This window comes from Alligator sinensis, unplaced genomic scaffold, assembly GCF_000455745.1.
Source record: "Alligator sinensis unplaced genomic scaffold, ASM45574v1 scaffold517_1, whole genome shotgun sequence".
Classification (NCBI taxonomy): Eukaryota; Metazoa; Chordata; order Crocodylia; family Alligatoridae; genus Alligator; species Alligator sinensis.
In genome coordinates, this window is record NW_005842236.1 from 244581 (window position 1) to 258597 (window position 14017).

At 42.9% G+C, this 14017-nt stretch overlaps 1 protein-coding gene across 5 annotated transcripts in view; it reads right to left on the reverse strand.

Annotated features, from left to right (window-relative positions):
• Positions 1-14017, reverse strand: part of LOC102374321 (lymphoid-restricted membrane protein-like) — a 64663-nt gene that overhangs the window by 20660 nt on the left and 29986 nt on the right. For all 5 annotated transcript variants that reach the window (XM_006027342.2, XM_006027343.2, XM_006027339.2 and 2 more), the window contains 7 exons: positions 11558-11672; positions 11010-11172; positions 8517-8578; positions 5815-5889; positions 3864-3957; positions 2017-2164; positions 1302-1383 (listed from right to left, as the gene is read on the reverse strand). In XM_006027342.2, the coding sequence (XP_006027404.1) occupies positions 1302-1383; positions 2017-2164; positions 3864-3957; positions 5815-5889; positions 8517-8578; positions 11010-11172; positions 11558-11672 (739 nt within the window). The remainder of the gene's footprint in view (positions 1-1301; positions 1384-2016; positions 2165-3863; positions 3958-5814; positions 5890-8516; positions 8579-11009; positions 11173-11557; positions 11673-14017) is intronic.

Sequence of the window (14017 nt, forward strand, 5' to 3'; positions counted from 1 at the left end):
GGAGACCATCCACCAAATCAGGGAATTGACAGTTCTCAAGCAGGTAAGTCCACCACACATTCATCTCAGAAAAAGACTGTTCTATTGCTGTTAGCCCAAATTAGATTGATTTCACTTCTTCTAAAAGAAGTTGCACTGCATTTCAGCAAGAAGGTCAGATGCAAATCTCCAAAGCTTTTGTTTCTAAACCCTGATCTCAGTAATGCAAATTTCTAATTCATATCAGGTTAAAAAAAAAAAGAGCATCTGGAACCAGCTTCCAAGGGAAGTGGTGCTGGATCCTACCCTGGGGGTCTTTAAGAAGAAGCTTGATGCCTACCTGGCTGGGGTCATTTGAGCCCAGTTTTCCTCCTCCCCAGGCAGGGGGTCAGACTTGAAGATCTACAAGGTCCCTTCCGACCCTACTTCTATGATACAGAGTAGAACAGAAAGTGCTGTTGGCCACAATAGTCATCAAATGGAATCAAGCGTTTGTTCATATCCTCATCTGGCATTCATCTGAGGCAGGATCACTGGTGGATCCTTGGGACTGAGACCCCCCCCTATTGTTTCCCTGTTGTCCTCAACCTTAAAATACTGGGTTTGCTGAGAGATACTGGATCCCACTGAGTACTAAATGTCAAAATGAACTATACTATACTGGGTCCATCTAGATGTTCATTAATGCACCTTTGCTACAGTGCATTACATTTTAGTATCTCTAATGTGAGGTACTACAGAAAAGCACAGTAGCCCATGCTATTGTGCAGTAGAAAAAGGCAAATGTTTTTTGGTGACACTTAATATGCAGTACACTATTTCTACTGTGCATTAGCACCATTTTTGCCATGATGCACTAATGCTCAGTAGAATGCTCATGTAGATGTGCCCACTGAGTAGCATCCACTTTTGCTTTTCAAGAGCCAGGGCAGGATTGACTACTACACGGTTCTCATGCCAAAGAAGTAGATAGGAAGAATAAAGTAAATGAATTTTTAAAAATTTGCCCAATTTGAGAGAGAAAGAGAAGCTCTGAAGTCAAAGTACCACCAACCTTAGCAACTGCCAAGGAACAACTGTATTAAAATTTATACAATCTACAAAAGGATCTCAGCTAGGGCATGATTCTTGATGCTCCTAAATTGGGAGAGTGTTTTCACCTTGACCTTCATAGTGCAGCTCAAGCAGCACTTCATTTCATTGAAGGGCCGATTTATAACCAGTTGAGACTGTAACCCATAATTTCTATTTTAGAGAATCAGTAAATGCCTACCACATTCACATTCAGAGGCAAGACTGATGAATGCAAAGACAGTACTCACTTCAGTAAGCAACAAGTCCATCATGGTGGTAGAAACAGGAAGATCTGCCTCAGTCTGGTTGCCAGCAAAATGTATTTTCCACCTGGAAGCACAAGCTTTATTTGCATATTGCCATTTAAAAAGCATATAGTTCAATGATGTTCTTCCTAAACTCTTATTTTGATAACTCAGTTGGTTTAAAAATTGGCTGCTGTGCTGTTACAGGGACAGTACCCAATTCCCCAGTCACAAAAAAACAGAAGCATCACTAAAGTGAAATAATCTAACTGGAACATTAATGTAGCATATAGATAGTAATCATTGGGTCTCAAAAACTATGAGAAAGCTGCTTGTCAGCTTATACTTCTTCAGTAACATCTAACCCTTACTTTTATTTGTGGACATTACTTAAAACAGAAACACTAGAGAACCATAAGGGGTAAGGGAATTGTTGCATGTCAAACCAAAGCATTTCTGGTGTTACTGCAAGGCTTTTTGAGATAGCTTAAAGCAAAGGTTGCTCTCATGGACAGGGCACTTTGAGCTCAGGAGACCAGGATTTCAGTTCGGAATCTGGCTACAGGCTTTCTGTTGGACAACGCTTACCCTGTACCTCAGCTGACATGAAAATAATCACCACCTTGCTATACTTGCACCTTCTGTGGACTCTTCAGGAGTCTATACATCACCTCTTTATTTTCCCCCCCCACCAGAAGAACTGGTTTTACCATCTTACTGGAGGGATGCAGGTGTCATATCCAAGATGGACCCATTTATCAGATCCTGCTGTTCAAATGCAGGCAGAGGTCTGGCTGCAGTACATGTGGAATCACGGTTTGTGTGTACTCTTGGATTCAACTGTAGCGTGTCCAGCGTCAGAGCATCTGTTAAAAAAGATATTCAGACTTGATACGAGAGGTGTCTGTTTAAAGAAAAGCAAACAGACAGAAAAACCCCACAACACTGCTAGTGTTCATATGTGCAGAATAGGTAGTCTTCTTGATCAGTGCCCCTTCTAGAGAACTAAAAGGAGGAACACAAATAGAGACAAGATTTACAGAAAGTGCTTAATGCAAAGCATAATTATGACAAGTGCTACAAGTCATCCTGGCCATAAAATAAAAGAAATTAACGTGTTCAGGTCTAGTTATCCTTCCCGCCCTGCCCATTCTCTTCCCCTCCACTCCCACCTCCAAAACCATAAGTCAGAGTCAAAAAGCCACATTTAAAAACAAACAAAAAACAAAACACCATGCAGAACCCCCTCCTATGTTCTTCTTATCATGCATATTAATAAAAGTTAAATAAAAAAAAAATTGAAGATAACATGGATAATATCATTACTTCATTAGACATTACTACTTGGTATGCATGCTACCATCTCAGGTCATACCACATTAGCAAAGTATTCTAACAGCTTGTAAACAAAGGGGCACTGTAAACAGAATAGGCTTGGATTCAACTACAAAATTCAGGTAATCAGCTATACATATACCTCTTTATTTCTTCCAGTGCATTGCAAGGAGATATTTAGATGTTTCACTAAATATACCATCCTCTGGACACTGCCTGTATGGTAATAGTCTGTTTGTGCAAGGACTATTCTACTAGAAACTAAAATAATCCTAAATCTGTACCATTTTGGTTATATTCTGGAAAGCACATCTACTTAAATTCACTTGCTACTGTTAGAGACTATTAGCAAGAAGATTCAGAAAACTCCAGAGAAATATAATAGACTACAGGTGGAAGGATATTATTATTATTATTATTAGCAGAACCCACTTGAGGGGAGTATGACCAACAGTTCAAAAGATATCAATGCCCATCTTAGTTTAAGGGACTGGCACAGCTCAGTTTCCTTATGGCACAGCTGGCAGCCAAACTACTCAACATGACTTTAATATTTGACAGCAATTAGACTTGGAGCGTTGTCATGGAGGAGGGAGACAAGGCTGCAGTATGCAATATATGAGAGTGTCACATGAGTAGAAATAGAAGCTTGATTCAGAGCAGCCCCTCAGCTCAGCCACCAGTTGGGAATCAAAGATTACAAAAATTGCAGAATGATGCAGCAACTGGGAAGTGTTTCACGAAGTAGCATACTGGGACATGAAAGGTAACCTAGTGCTTAGGTGGAAGACTACAGTTGAGTCCACATGTGTATGATAACATGACAGTCTTAAGAGCAAAGGCTGAAATTTAGATTAAATGAAGGTGGCTAAACTATTTTTAGGATCAGTAGTATATAGACTAAAAACATAAAACTTTCATACTGCCATTCAACCACTGAAGCTAGATCATGAAGAACACAGCTGTTCTTTGTGGCAAAAGCCTGATGGATCCCACCTAGCAAACATCTCAGCTTAATTGACAAGTTATCCACAAAATAAAGCCAGTGGCAACTGTCCCCATGGAATGCCATGCCAGATGTATACTAAGAAGTACATGTGCATATAGTACATCCCACACTTAGCAGCCTGCCATATTAGATTTAGTTCAACAGTGGGCTACCTGACAACTAATTCTTTAAATTTGCAGGGAAAAAAAAAGGCAAGTGGGAAACTAATTGGTAGACCTTACCTAGTAGAGGTGTGTACCACCCGCACTCATGTCCTGACAAAGGTACAAAGGAAACTCCCAGGCGCTGATCTTGTCTTTGGGAGCAGCAGTGTTGCTAATTGAAGGGAAAACACTGCATGTTAGACCTGGTCTCTTCTAAAACCATGTGTGCGTGCACATACACACAGACCCAATAAAAGAACAGATCCCCATTATGTGAGGCAGTAAAAATATGTAGAGTCACTAATTAGAGCCATCTCCATCAATAAGAGCCAGACACATAAATAAACTGGAAAGATAGAATAGAAGTATGTGGGGGTAGGGAGAGGATGGAGTATGCAGTTAACAAATATGCAATAACCATATTAGGTCTACTTTAAAGCAGGAGTAAAGGTGGAGAACAAGTTCGGGACAAAGGCAGGGAAGAAGTGGTTGCGAATCCGTGCATGTGCAGCTGAGGTAATGAGAGAAAGAAAGAGAAGGAACAGAGTTGAAGAGGTGGAATCTCATTAGAATGGCACAGAGGACACCCATTTGAAGAATGTTTATTTGTTGTGGGGTTTTTTTTTGTTTCTTTGTTGTTGTTTTTTTAAATCCTGGTTTGGCCACTTCTGCAACTGCTCCTTCACTAACCACAAAGCAAGTAAGAAAAAAGGCTCCACTCAGGTCCTAGATTTCCCCATAGCGTATATGCTAATTTGTTCAGCAGTAAAAGGCTTTATTTGGAGACTAACTGGATAGTCAGTATTGGAAAGAAAGAACTTCTGTAGCAGTAGCCTTCACCCACATTTGACTTTGGGGGGCTTTTCAGGGAAGGAAGGTTAATTCTGAGTGAATACATCATTGAAGAATCCTCCCCCCCACCAAAAAAAACCCAAACAAACAAAAAACGCTGTTCAAGAGTAACTGGAGGAAACCTTGATTTGCTTAAGTACAGTCCCATTTTCAGGTTTCTATCATTGAATGAGGTGCATTCATTAAAAAAAAAAAAAAAAAGTTAGTTTGCAAAATTTTGCACAGAGGTTACTAAAGTGGCCTGGATCATAACATTTTCAGAAGCACAACATGAAGCAAGATGTAAAAACAAAAAGGTGACACATAGGTAATAAAACATATTCCTTTAATGTCCTGAGGATAGAGGTGATGTATGTATGCATGCTACTATGGCCCCCCCCCCCTTTTTTTTTTTTTTTAAAGAAAAAAAGACGTAAAGTTGAGAGGTGGTTCCCCACATTAGTCTGAAGTTAGACAGGAGGTAGAGCAGAGTGACACCTTAGAACCTACTTCAGATGCTATAAATGGACTGGCAGAAATATAGAGTTTTAAATAAGAGGGAAAGGGAAAACTACCAGGGGAGAGATCTAAAGAACACTCAATGTTCCTCAACTTGAGGACCACTAAGGTTAACAGCTACCCCAGGTAATGGGATAAGAATCTACAGACCCTGTTGAAACCATGGTTAAGAAAACACCACACAGTCTGTGGATGATTTATTGGTTTTGCAATATTGTGGTTTTTAAAAAGAGCTTGTGTCCATTTGTTCGTTTTTCCTTTTTGTTTAAGGAGAGCTACTCTGAGGTCACTGATGGAATGAATGCCTAGGGAGGTTACAGTGTCCTCCCAGAAGCCTCCGTACATTTCTGGAATCTGTATCTATTCATTCTTTACATGGAGATCACCCTATTTGGCCAATATAGATGGCAGAGGGATATTGTAAGCAGGTAATGGTGTGTATGACTTTGGTGGAAGCAGGCAAATGAGTACTGGATGTTATCATTTGTGTTGTTTGATCCAGAGATCCTCATCAGTGTGAGCTGATGAGGGGGCTGTGGGATGTGAGGGGTGGAAGGGATGTAAAGCTAGTTTAAGGAAGCAGGTTCTGGTAGATGTCAGCGCATCTCTCCTCCAAGATGCAAGAGAAAAAGTTATTAATACTAGACAATAGTGGTAAAAAAAATTATAATATGCTTACCTTCTGCTTTACTGTCTCTTGTTTTATATTTGATGTAGACAGTGCACTCTGGTCAGACTCCTCATCTCTAAAACTCTGGTGTAACGCAAAGATAAATTTGGAACAATGACTTTAAAGAGAAGAGTAGACCCAGATCCAGCTTGTAAAAATTACTTGCCGGTGGCTAAAAACTTCTCTTTTCACTGAAGACATTCTTATGCTTCAAACTACCAAACCGACATTTACCTTTACTAAAACTTAAGTAGGAAGGCTTATAGGATAGTCAAATTAATCTGGTTCCTTTGATTAAACTGCAGGCCTCGTCCTGCAAACTGTTACGCTGAAGTAAAATTTTATTCATGTGTACCCTCTCTTCTTTTTAAGTGGAGTTACTTCTGACATCAAACTTATGCACGTGTCAGAAGACTTGTGGCATTAAAAATAACAGCTATTTTGTGAATTTTCTCTACAGGTAAGCCAAGCCAAAAGAAAAATTGGAGACTGAAAGACCTGGTTAAGTCTTGCTATTCCAAAGAGTCAGTTTGTTGAAGATCTAATGTTTCAATTTCAACAGCTTTTCATTTACAAAGGAATGGATTCTGTTTCTCAAAATTGAAGTGTTTCATCACCTCATTATGTAGCATTGCTAGGTTTGTTCTGAAGCGTTCATTCAGATACCGAGTTCAACTAAATGGCCATCCCTCTCAAATTTGTGTAAATTTTAAATTCTTAATTCTAGACTTAGAAAAGAAAAATTTTAAAAACTTGTGGCATCACCCATAAAACCTGCCCAATTTTATTAAATAAATCAACTATGCTTGCCTTCTGTAGTAGGCACAGGAAACACTGTCCTTCTTTATTCCCATTTAACAGAGTTGCCACAAAAGGAAGAGATATTACACATTATCCCACACTACAGCTGGATGGTGACTATGAAGAGGAAGCAATACATCTTTCCTATTATCCCACACCCTAACGGCTCTTTTCTGTACTCACTCCCAGCTCGGCCATCTCGCTCTCAAAACCGTCTGCAGGACAGCGAAGACATGCATCGATTAGTTTTAGTGCAGTTTTATAAAAACGAGGGAGATAAAGCTCCCTGTTAAAAGACACATGACCAGCCTGGTTGTTTACCACAAGTGCTGCCAACATGCTCAGTGCTGAATCGGACAGACAGTGAAGCTCAAGCTTAAGGGGCTTGGAGGGATATCAGTGACATACAAGTTTATCTGCATATACAGTTCACTTCAGCCAATACATATAGTATCAGCAGGAGAGGGTGGGGAGGGGGGAAGAGGTTAATGGTAGGATTGTGTGAAGCTTTGGTAGCCGATTTGATTCAGAGGAGATTGGCCCAATTCGGTGGCCGAATCTCTGGAACAGAATTGAATCAGGAGATGCATTAAAAAAGGTCAGAATTGAATCAGAAGCCTCCAAATCAATTTGGAAAAGATTTGACCATAGACTAAGCTGGCAGAAGTCCTCACCAGACTGGACATAGCTGCCTCCAGCTGGTAAGTCTGTTGTGGTGGGTGGAGGGAAGGAGGCAAATCAATGCCCCCACAGCATGGGAGGGATTGGGGCCGACAAGCTGCCCAGCCAGGGCAGAGAGGGCCCACAGGACTCTGGCGTGGCAGTGCTGGGAGCAGGGGCTATGCCCGGCTGCTGCTTGCCCCCTTCTGCTCAGAGTGAGCTGTGCCTGCATTGTGCCCCGCCACCTTCCCCAGCTGGGCAAGCAGCAGCACGGCATAGCCCCCACTCCCAGTGCTGCCATGCTCATATCCTGTGTTCCCCTGCCCCACCTGGGCGCATGGTGGCAAGGTAGAGCCCACCACTTGCCCAGCTAGAGCAGAGGGGTCGGGGGGGGTGTGCGGGCGTGGGTGCTGCCACCACAGAGCAGGGGCTATGCCCTACTGCCTCTCACAGCCAGGGTGGGAGGGTGTGGGGTGCAGGTGCAGAAGTGCTGGGAGTGGGGCCTATGCCCTGCTGCCGCTTGCCCAGCCAGAGGTGGGGCGGGGGCGCACGATGCAGGCGCAGCTTGCTCTGGGCAGAAGGAGGCAAGTGGAAGCAGCGCATAGCCTGCTGCTTGCCCAGCCGGGGCATGGAATGCAGACACTGATGCTGCTTGCCTAGCTGGGCGGGTGGCAAGGAACAGGATACACAGGATGCAGGTGCTGCAGCCCTGGAAGCAGGGGCTATGCCCTGCTACCACTTGTCTTCCACCTGGAGCAAGCTGTGCCTGCATTGCCACACCCACACCCACACCCATCCCCAGCTGGGAAAAAGTGGCAGCAGGGCATAGCCCCCACTCCCAGGGCTGCTGTACCAGCATCCTGCACCCCACCACCCCAGCTGGGCAGCTTGTCCCAGCCCCATTCCCTCCTTCCCCCAACCCCAACAAACAGATGTACCAGCTGGAGGCAGCTGTGTACAGCATGGTGAGGACTGCTGCCTCTTTAGTCTAGGCCCGACTCTCTGAAGCGTCACTGAATCTTCAGCTCTTATGCAGCCAAATTGAATTAAACCACCGTCTCTCCAAAATTGGCCAAATCAAAATCCAAAGCAAATGCTTGCTGCTTTGTACAGGCCTAGTTGACAGCCATTATAAGATAGTTCCAAGACTGCAATTTGTCTGAAACTGGGAAGAACTGGATACTAATTCACCACTGTCCATTGTGCCATAAGACTCAGCCTTCTCCCACCAGCTGAAATAGACTTCATACCTGATGTAGCAATCCACAGAGCTGCCTTTCAAACAGCATCTCTCGCAGAGTGTTAACAGTTGCTATGAAGAGACATTTACATGTCAGGCTGCAAGCTACCAAAAGCTAAGTTGTACTCTGATCCTTTCAAATCTTGTTTTGGCCCACCAGGGGAATAGCCAGGTTCATCATTGCTATTTATATCTGCATTTCTTTTTTAAAAATTGAGGCAAGATTTTTCAAGTGCTTATTCCATTATGCAGGAGACATTGTAAAATTCCTTACATTTTTTTAAAAAAGAATAAGAGCAAAGAAAGAGATAAAAACAGACATGTATTCTTTAGCTGTGTTGAATTTTAACAGCACATGCAATAAAGGAATCCTTTTTGGAGACATGCATGCACTTCCAATTTCAAAATTTGTTTAGGTTTTCCTAGTTCTATTTACTAGGAAATAGTAGTAAACCAACCAGACCAACTTAGACCAATCAGTCTAAGACCACTGACTTTGAAGAACACTTCTAGACCACTGACTGAGCAGAGCATGGCCAGACTGTACAATACCAAGCAGTCATCCTTCAGCTGCAATATAAAGAAGAGTAAATTAATTTTGGTTTGTGCCTCACCACCAGTATGATTCCAGAAATAAAAAGCTACCACACTGCACTGCTAATGATTCCACTGAGGGTGCACAAGCCAGAGCAGGATCCAGACCTCAAAAATCATCATTGGTTCGTGTGTGTGTGTGTGTGTGTGTGTGTGTGCGCGCGCACACACACACACACACACACACACACACACACTTACTTTATTTTAAGAATAATAAACCAAAGTCTATGTACATATTCAATTTTGGATATCTCACTTGCATCGAGTTGCCCCTACTTCAGCAAACAGATCTGTGGAGTCTGGCACAATACTCCTAACACTGCTGCCATCAGTGGCTTTGTTTGCAGGGGTAATGCACAGCAGGAGCTGGTGGCAGATTCTGGTCTGAAGCAGCAGCAGAACTGCTGACCACACAGGAGTCAACAGAAAGTGGCACCTTTTTTCTGGAGTCTCAGATCAGCAGAGACTCCCTAAGCCTGAAGAAGGGCAATAGTGCCCAAAAGCTTGCTAGGAGTGTTTTTCCAACTATTCAGTTGGTCTAAAAAAAGATATCACATCTACCCAAAGAACGCTGCCTGCCTTTTCTACACTTGCTTCTTAGTGACATTATGGACACACACACACACACACGGTAATTGGCTTTTCAGAGTGAACATCTCACCTCAAAAGATTTCCCAAATCACCTTAACTGCTTTAATTGGTACATCTTTGCTAGCTTAATTTGTCAGCTGTAGCTTTATCCCTTCATTACCAGGAAGAATACTCTGTTCTCAGGTATTACAAAAAGGTCTAGCAGAAGTACAAGGGAAAGGAAATATTTCCACAGATATGCCGCTTCCATGCAGCTAAGACCACAATTAGGAGGGTAAAAAAAAAAACAAAAAGAAAAGAAAAGAAAAGAAAAAAGAAAAAAAACAAACAGAAACCTGAAAAAAAAAGCAGCATACATACTTGGGGTATTCATTACCATTCCAAGCTTGCAGCAAGTATGCCTGCAGAAACATCCTCAGATAGTCCATCATCCTGGTGCATAGTGTTGAGGCACCACCTCTCCACTTTGCTTTCAGAGCACGCCACTGCCTCAGTGGCGTAATCTTTTCAGAAGGAAGCTTTGATACCAGAATACTCTAACTCCGCAATTTAGAATGCAATCTTCCCTCAGGTTCCCTTTATGGCAAATTTTAATACATGCTACCACGGGGAAACACCCGGGGCTGTATTCTCCACTGGTATAAGCCTGCATAACTTCTCTGAAGCCAGTGTAGTCAAATATGCCCTCTCTACAAGTGCACATCAACTGGAATTGACAGGTCCGACCACTTTAAACACGATACCCAAAAAGCTTTTTACATGAAGTAAATGCCAAATGAATACTAAGGAAATCTATATAGTCGGTTCAGGAGGGCTTTTATTTAAAAAAGTAGCCACCCCTCGGCTGGAGCAGCTGGTTTGACAGCACACGACAATCCCATACAGCAAGAAGAATGAAGGAAAGCGATCCACAATACAACATCTGTGTGAAACGGGACAAGGAGTTTAAAACTCACCCAAAATGAAGGTAGGGGCTATCTAGACATGAAGACCAGTATTTCAGTTAAATTACTGTTTAATACTCAGCACCGACTCGAGGGAAGTGACAGCAGTCAAGTAACCCAGTGCCATGGTACCCTAGAATTTTCCTTAGAGGTTTGTCTGAATGACTAACCAGTCTAAGAACCTGCTTAGCTGAAGTTTTATCTGGGGAACTGCACATTCTGGCATGGCTACAGGGCTCTCCCAGAGCACAGCAACACAAAAGTTCACCATCTGTACTGTGATCTCACTTGACTCCTCCCTGGTCTCAACTGCAGCAAACTAGCTAGCACTGAAGTGAATAGTGACATACATGTGTCATTCAAGTACTTACTTTTCTGCTCCTTGATTTTTTCCTGAAGCATCTGGCAAGTGCTCATTAAAGATGTATTCATAGCCTGGAGATTTTTCTGCTCAGAAATGGCTTCCTCCAATTCACATTTCAAAGATTTGGCTTCTTCACAGGCAGAGTAGAGGGCCTCATCTCGATCCTTAGCCTGAGCCCAGAATAGATTTTAAATTTTTTAAAATGAAACTTATAGGTGACATAAGTCTCTACAGATCATGAAAATGAAAACTGAAATGCATCTGTTCTCTCAGGAAGTGTTAGGCTCCTACTGAACTTCTGCATTTTTACATTTATGAGGACTGTGTATGGAAGCTATTTTTGGTCGTTTTTTTAAGCCACCACAAAATATGCAAAGTTGCCTCTTTCATCAGCAAACTGTTGACACCACCCCCTCTGCTTTTACTTCCTCCACACCAGTGACAGTTTTGCAATGAGGCAGTTCATGCTGATAATACAATTTCCTTTCTGCTAGCCGAGAATGTAGCAGGCACTGCTTTCTGGGGCATAGAACATCCCATCAGTCGCTCCCCTACCTGTTCGCAGGAATCTTCCACCCATTTTCTAGCTTCTTGCAGTTGGAAGCTAAGGGTGTCTACTTGTCCAGTAGCTGCTTCTTGTAACTGCTTGACATTTTCTAGCTCATGTTGCCTGCAGAAGAGTGCAAGGGCAAACCACAAGCAGTTGCTGACATTTCAGAAAGTTATGCCTGGGTTGTGAGACACCAGTGATAAGGGCTAGGCACCACAGTAAAGCCATCAAAAAGGGTAACCCCTCAAAAAAATCCCATCGGGCTTTGACTTTGACACAGCAAGCAGATATTTTCTATGCTAGCCCTGCAAATTGCTTCTGCGATGCTCCTAGACACTAGAGTCAACACAAGTACTATGGAATTCAACTGCACTAGACATAAGGGGGAAGGTCAGTGAACATCTGAAGATTTGTACCAATACCAAAGCAATGTTAAAAACTTGCAGAAGCAGATTTTTGTTTTTAGAAAGAGTGGGATTCAATAGAATTCTGTCCCCCCACCTCCAAAATCCCAACATATTAGCAGTGTTAGCAACCATTACAGATACACAGCTTTAACAAGTCAACTATGCAGTGCAGTGCAATGTTTCAATGGAAAACAGCCAGACAGCACTACACAAGCTTATGTGCAGACTGACTCCCTCAGACAACTGGGAGGCCAGTCTAAGGGGGAAAAAAAGGACTCCAGGAAAACTGGTTGCATTTTAAAGTAACCTTACTGAGAGAGAGCACAGGAGCAAGCCATCCTGAAGTGTAGGAAGAATAGCAAATGTGGCAAGTGACCAGCTTGGCTTAATAGAGAACTCTTCTTAAAACTTAAACACAGAAAAGGAAGCTTATAAGAAGTGGAAGCTTGGACAAACAACTTGGGAAGAGTATAAGAATATTGCTCAGGCATTCAGGGATGAAGTCAGGAAGGCCAAAGCACAATTGGAGTTGCAGCTAGCAAGGGGCATAAAAAGGGTAATAAGAAAGGTTTCCACAAGTACGTTAACAACAAGAGGAAGGTCAGGGAAAATGTGGGTCTCTCACTGAATGGGGAAGGCAACCTAGTGGCAGATAATGAGGAAAAGGCTGTAGTAATCAGTGCCTTTTTCACCTTGGTCTTCACAGACAAGGTCAACTCCTAGATTACTGCACCAGGCAAAACAGTTTGGGGAGAAGGTGAGCAGCCCTCAGTAGCGAAAGAACAGGTTAGAGACTATTTAGAAAAGCTGGACATGTACAAGTCTGTGGGGCCAGATGCAAGGCGTTTGAGGGTGCTGAGGGAGTTGGCGATGTCATTGCAGAGCAGCTGGCCATAATCTTTCAAAACTTGGGGGTGATCACGGGAGGTCCCAGACAATTGAAAAAGGATAAATATAGCACCCATTTTTAAGAAAGGGAAGGAAGATTCAGGGAATTACAGCCCCTATTAAAAAGTAGCCATCCCTCAGCTGAAGCAGCTGGTTTGACAACACATAGCAATCCCATACATGCCTGACCAACCTGATTGCCTTCTATTATGAGGTAACTGGCTCGGTGGATGCAGCAAAAGCAGTGGACATAAAATACCTTGACTTTAGCAAGGCTTTCAACAGCATTTCCCACAGCATTCTTTCAAGCAAGTTGAGAAAGTATGGGTTGGATGAATGGACTGTAAGGTGGATAGAAAGCTGGCTGGATTGTCAGGCTTAATGGGTAGTAATCAATGGGTCAATGTCCAATTGATACTGGCTGCCAACTGGAGTGTCCCCAGGGTCAGACTCGGAACTGGTTTTGTTCAATATCTTCATTAACTAACTAACTAACTATTTGGAAGATGGGATGGATTTCACCCTCAGCAAATTCACAGATGACACCAAGCTCATGGGTTCTACAAGGATGAGTGCAAAGTCCTGTAGTTAGGACAAAAGAATCGCACGCATCGCTACAGCCTGGAAACTAACTGGCTAGACAGCAGCTCTGCAGAAGGTGGCCTGGGGGTTACAGTGGACAATAGAATGGATGAGTCAGCAGTCTACCAACCCACCCAAGAAGGTGAACAGCATACTGGGCAGCATTAGTAGGAGCACTGCAAGCAGACAGAGAGAAGTAATTATTCTACTCTATTCTGCACTGGTGAGGCCACATCTGGAGTACTATGTCCAGTTTTGGGACCTCACTAGAGAAAGGATGTGGACAAGTTAGAGAGAGTCCAGTGGAGGGCAACAAAAATGGTTCAGGGGCTGGGGCACACAACTAGTGAGGAGAGGCTGAGAGAACTCTGCTTATTTACTCTAGAGAAAAGACAGAGGGGATTTAATAGCAGCCTTCAACTACCTGAAAGAATGGTTCCAAAGAGGATGGAGCTAGACAGTTCTCAGTGGTAAGAAATGAAAGAACAAGGAGCCATGGTTTCAAGTTGCAGTAAGGGAGGTTTAGGTAGGATATTAGGAAAAAAAAAAAAAAAAACAAAAAAAACCACACACACCAAGCAGGGGGGA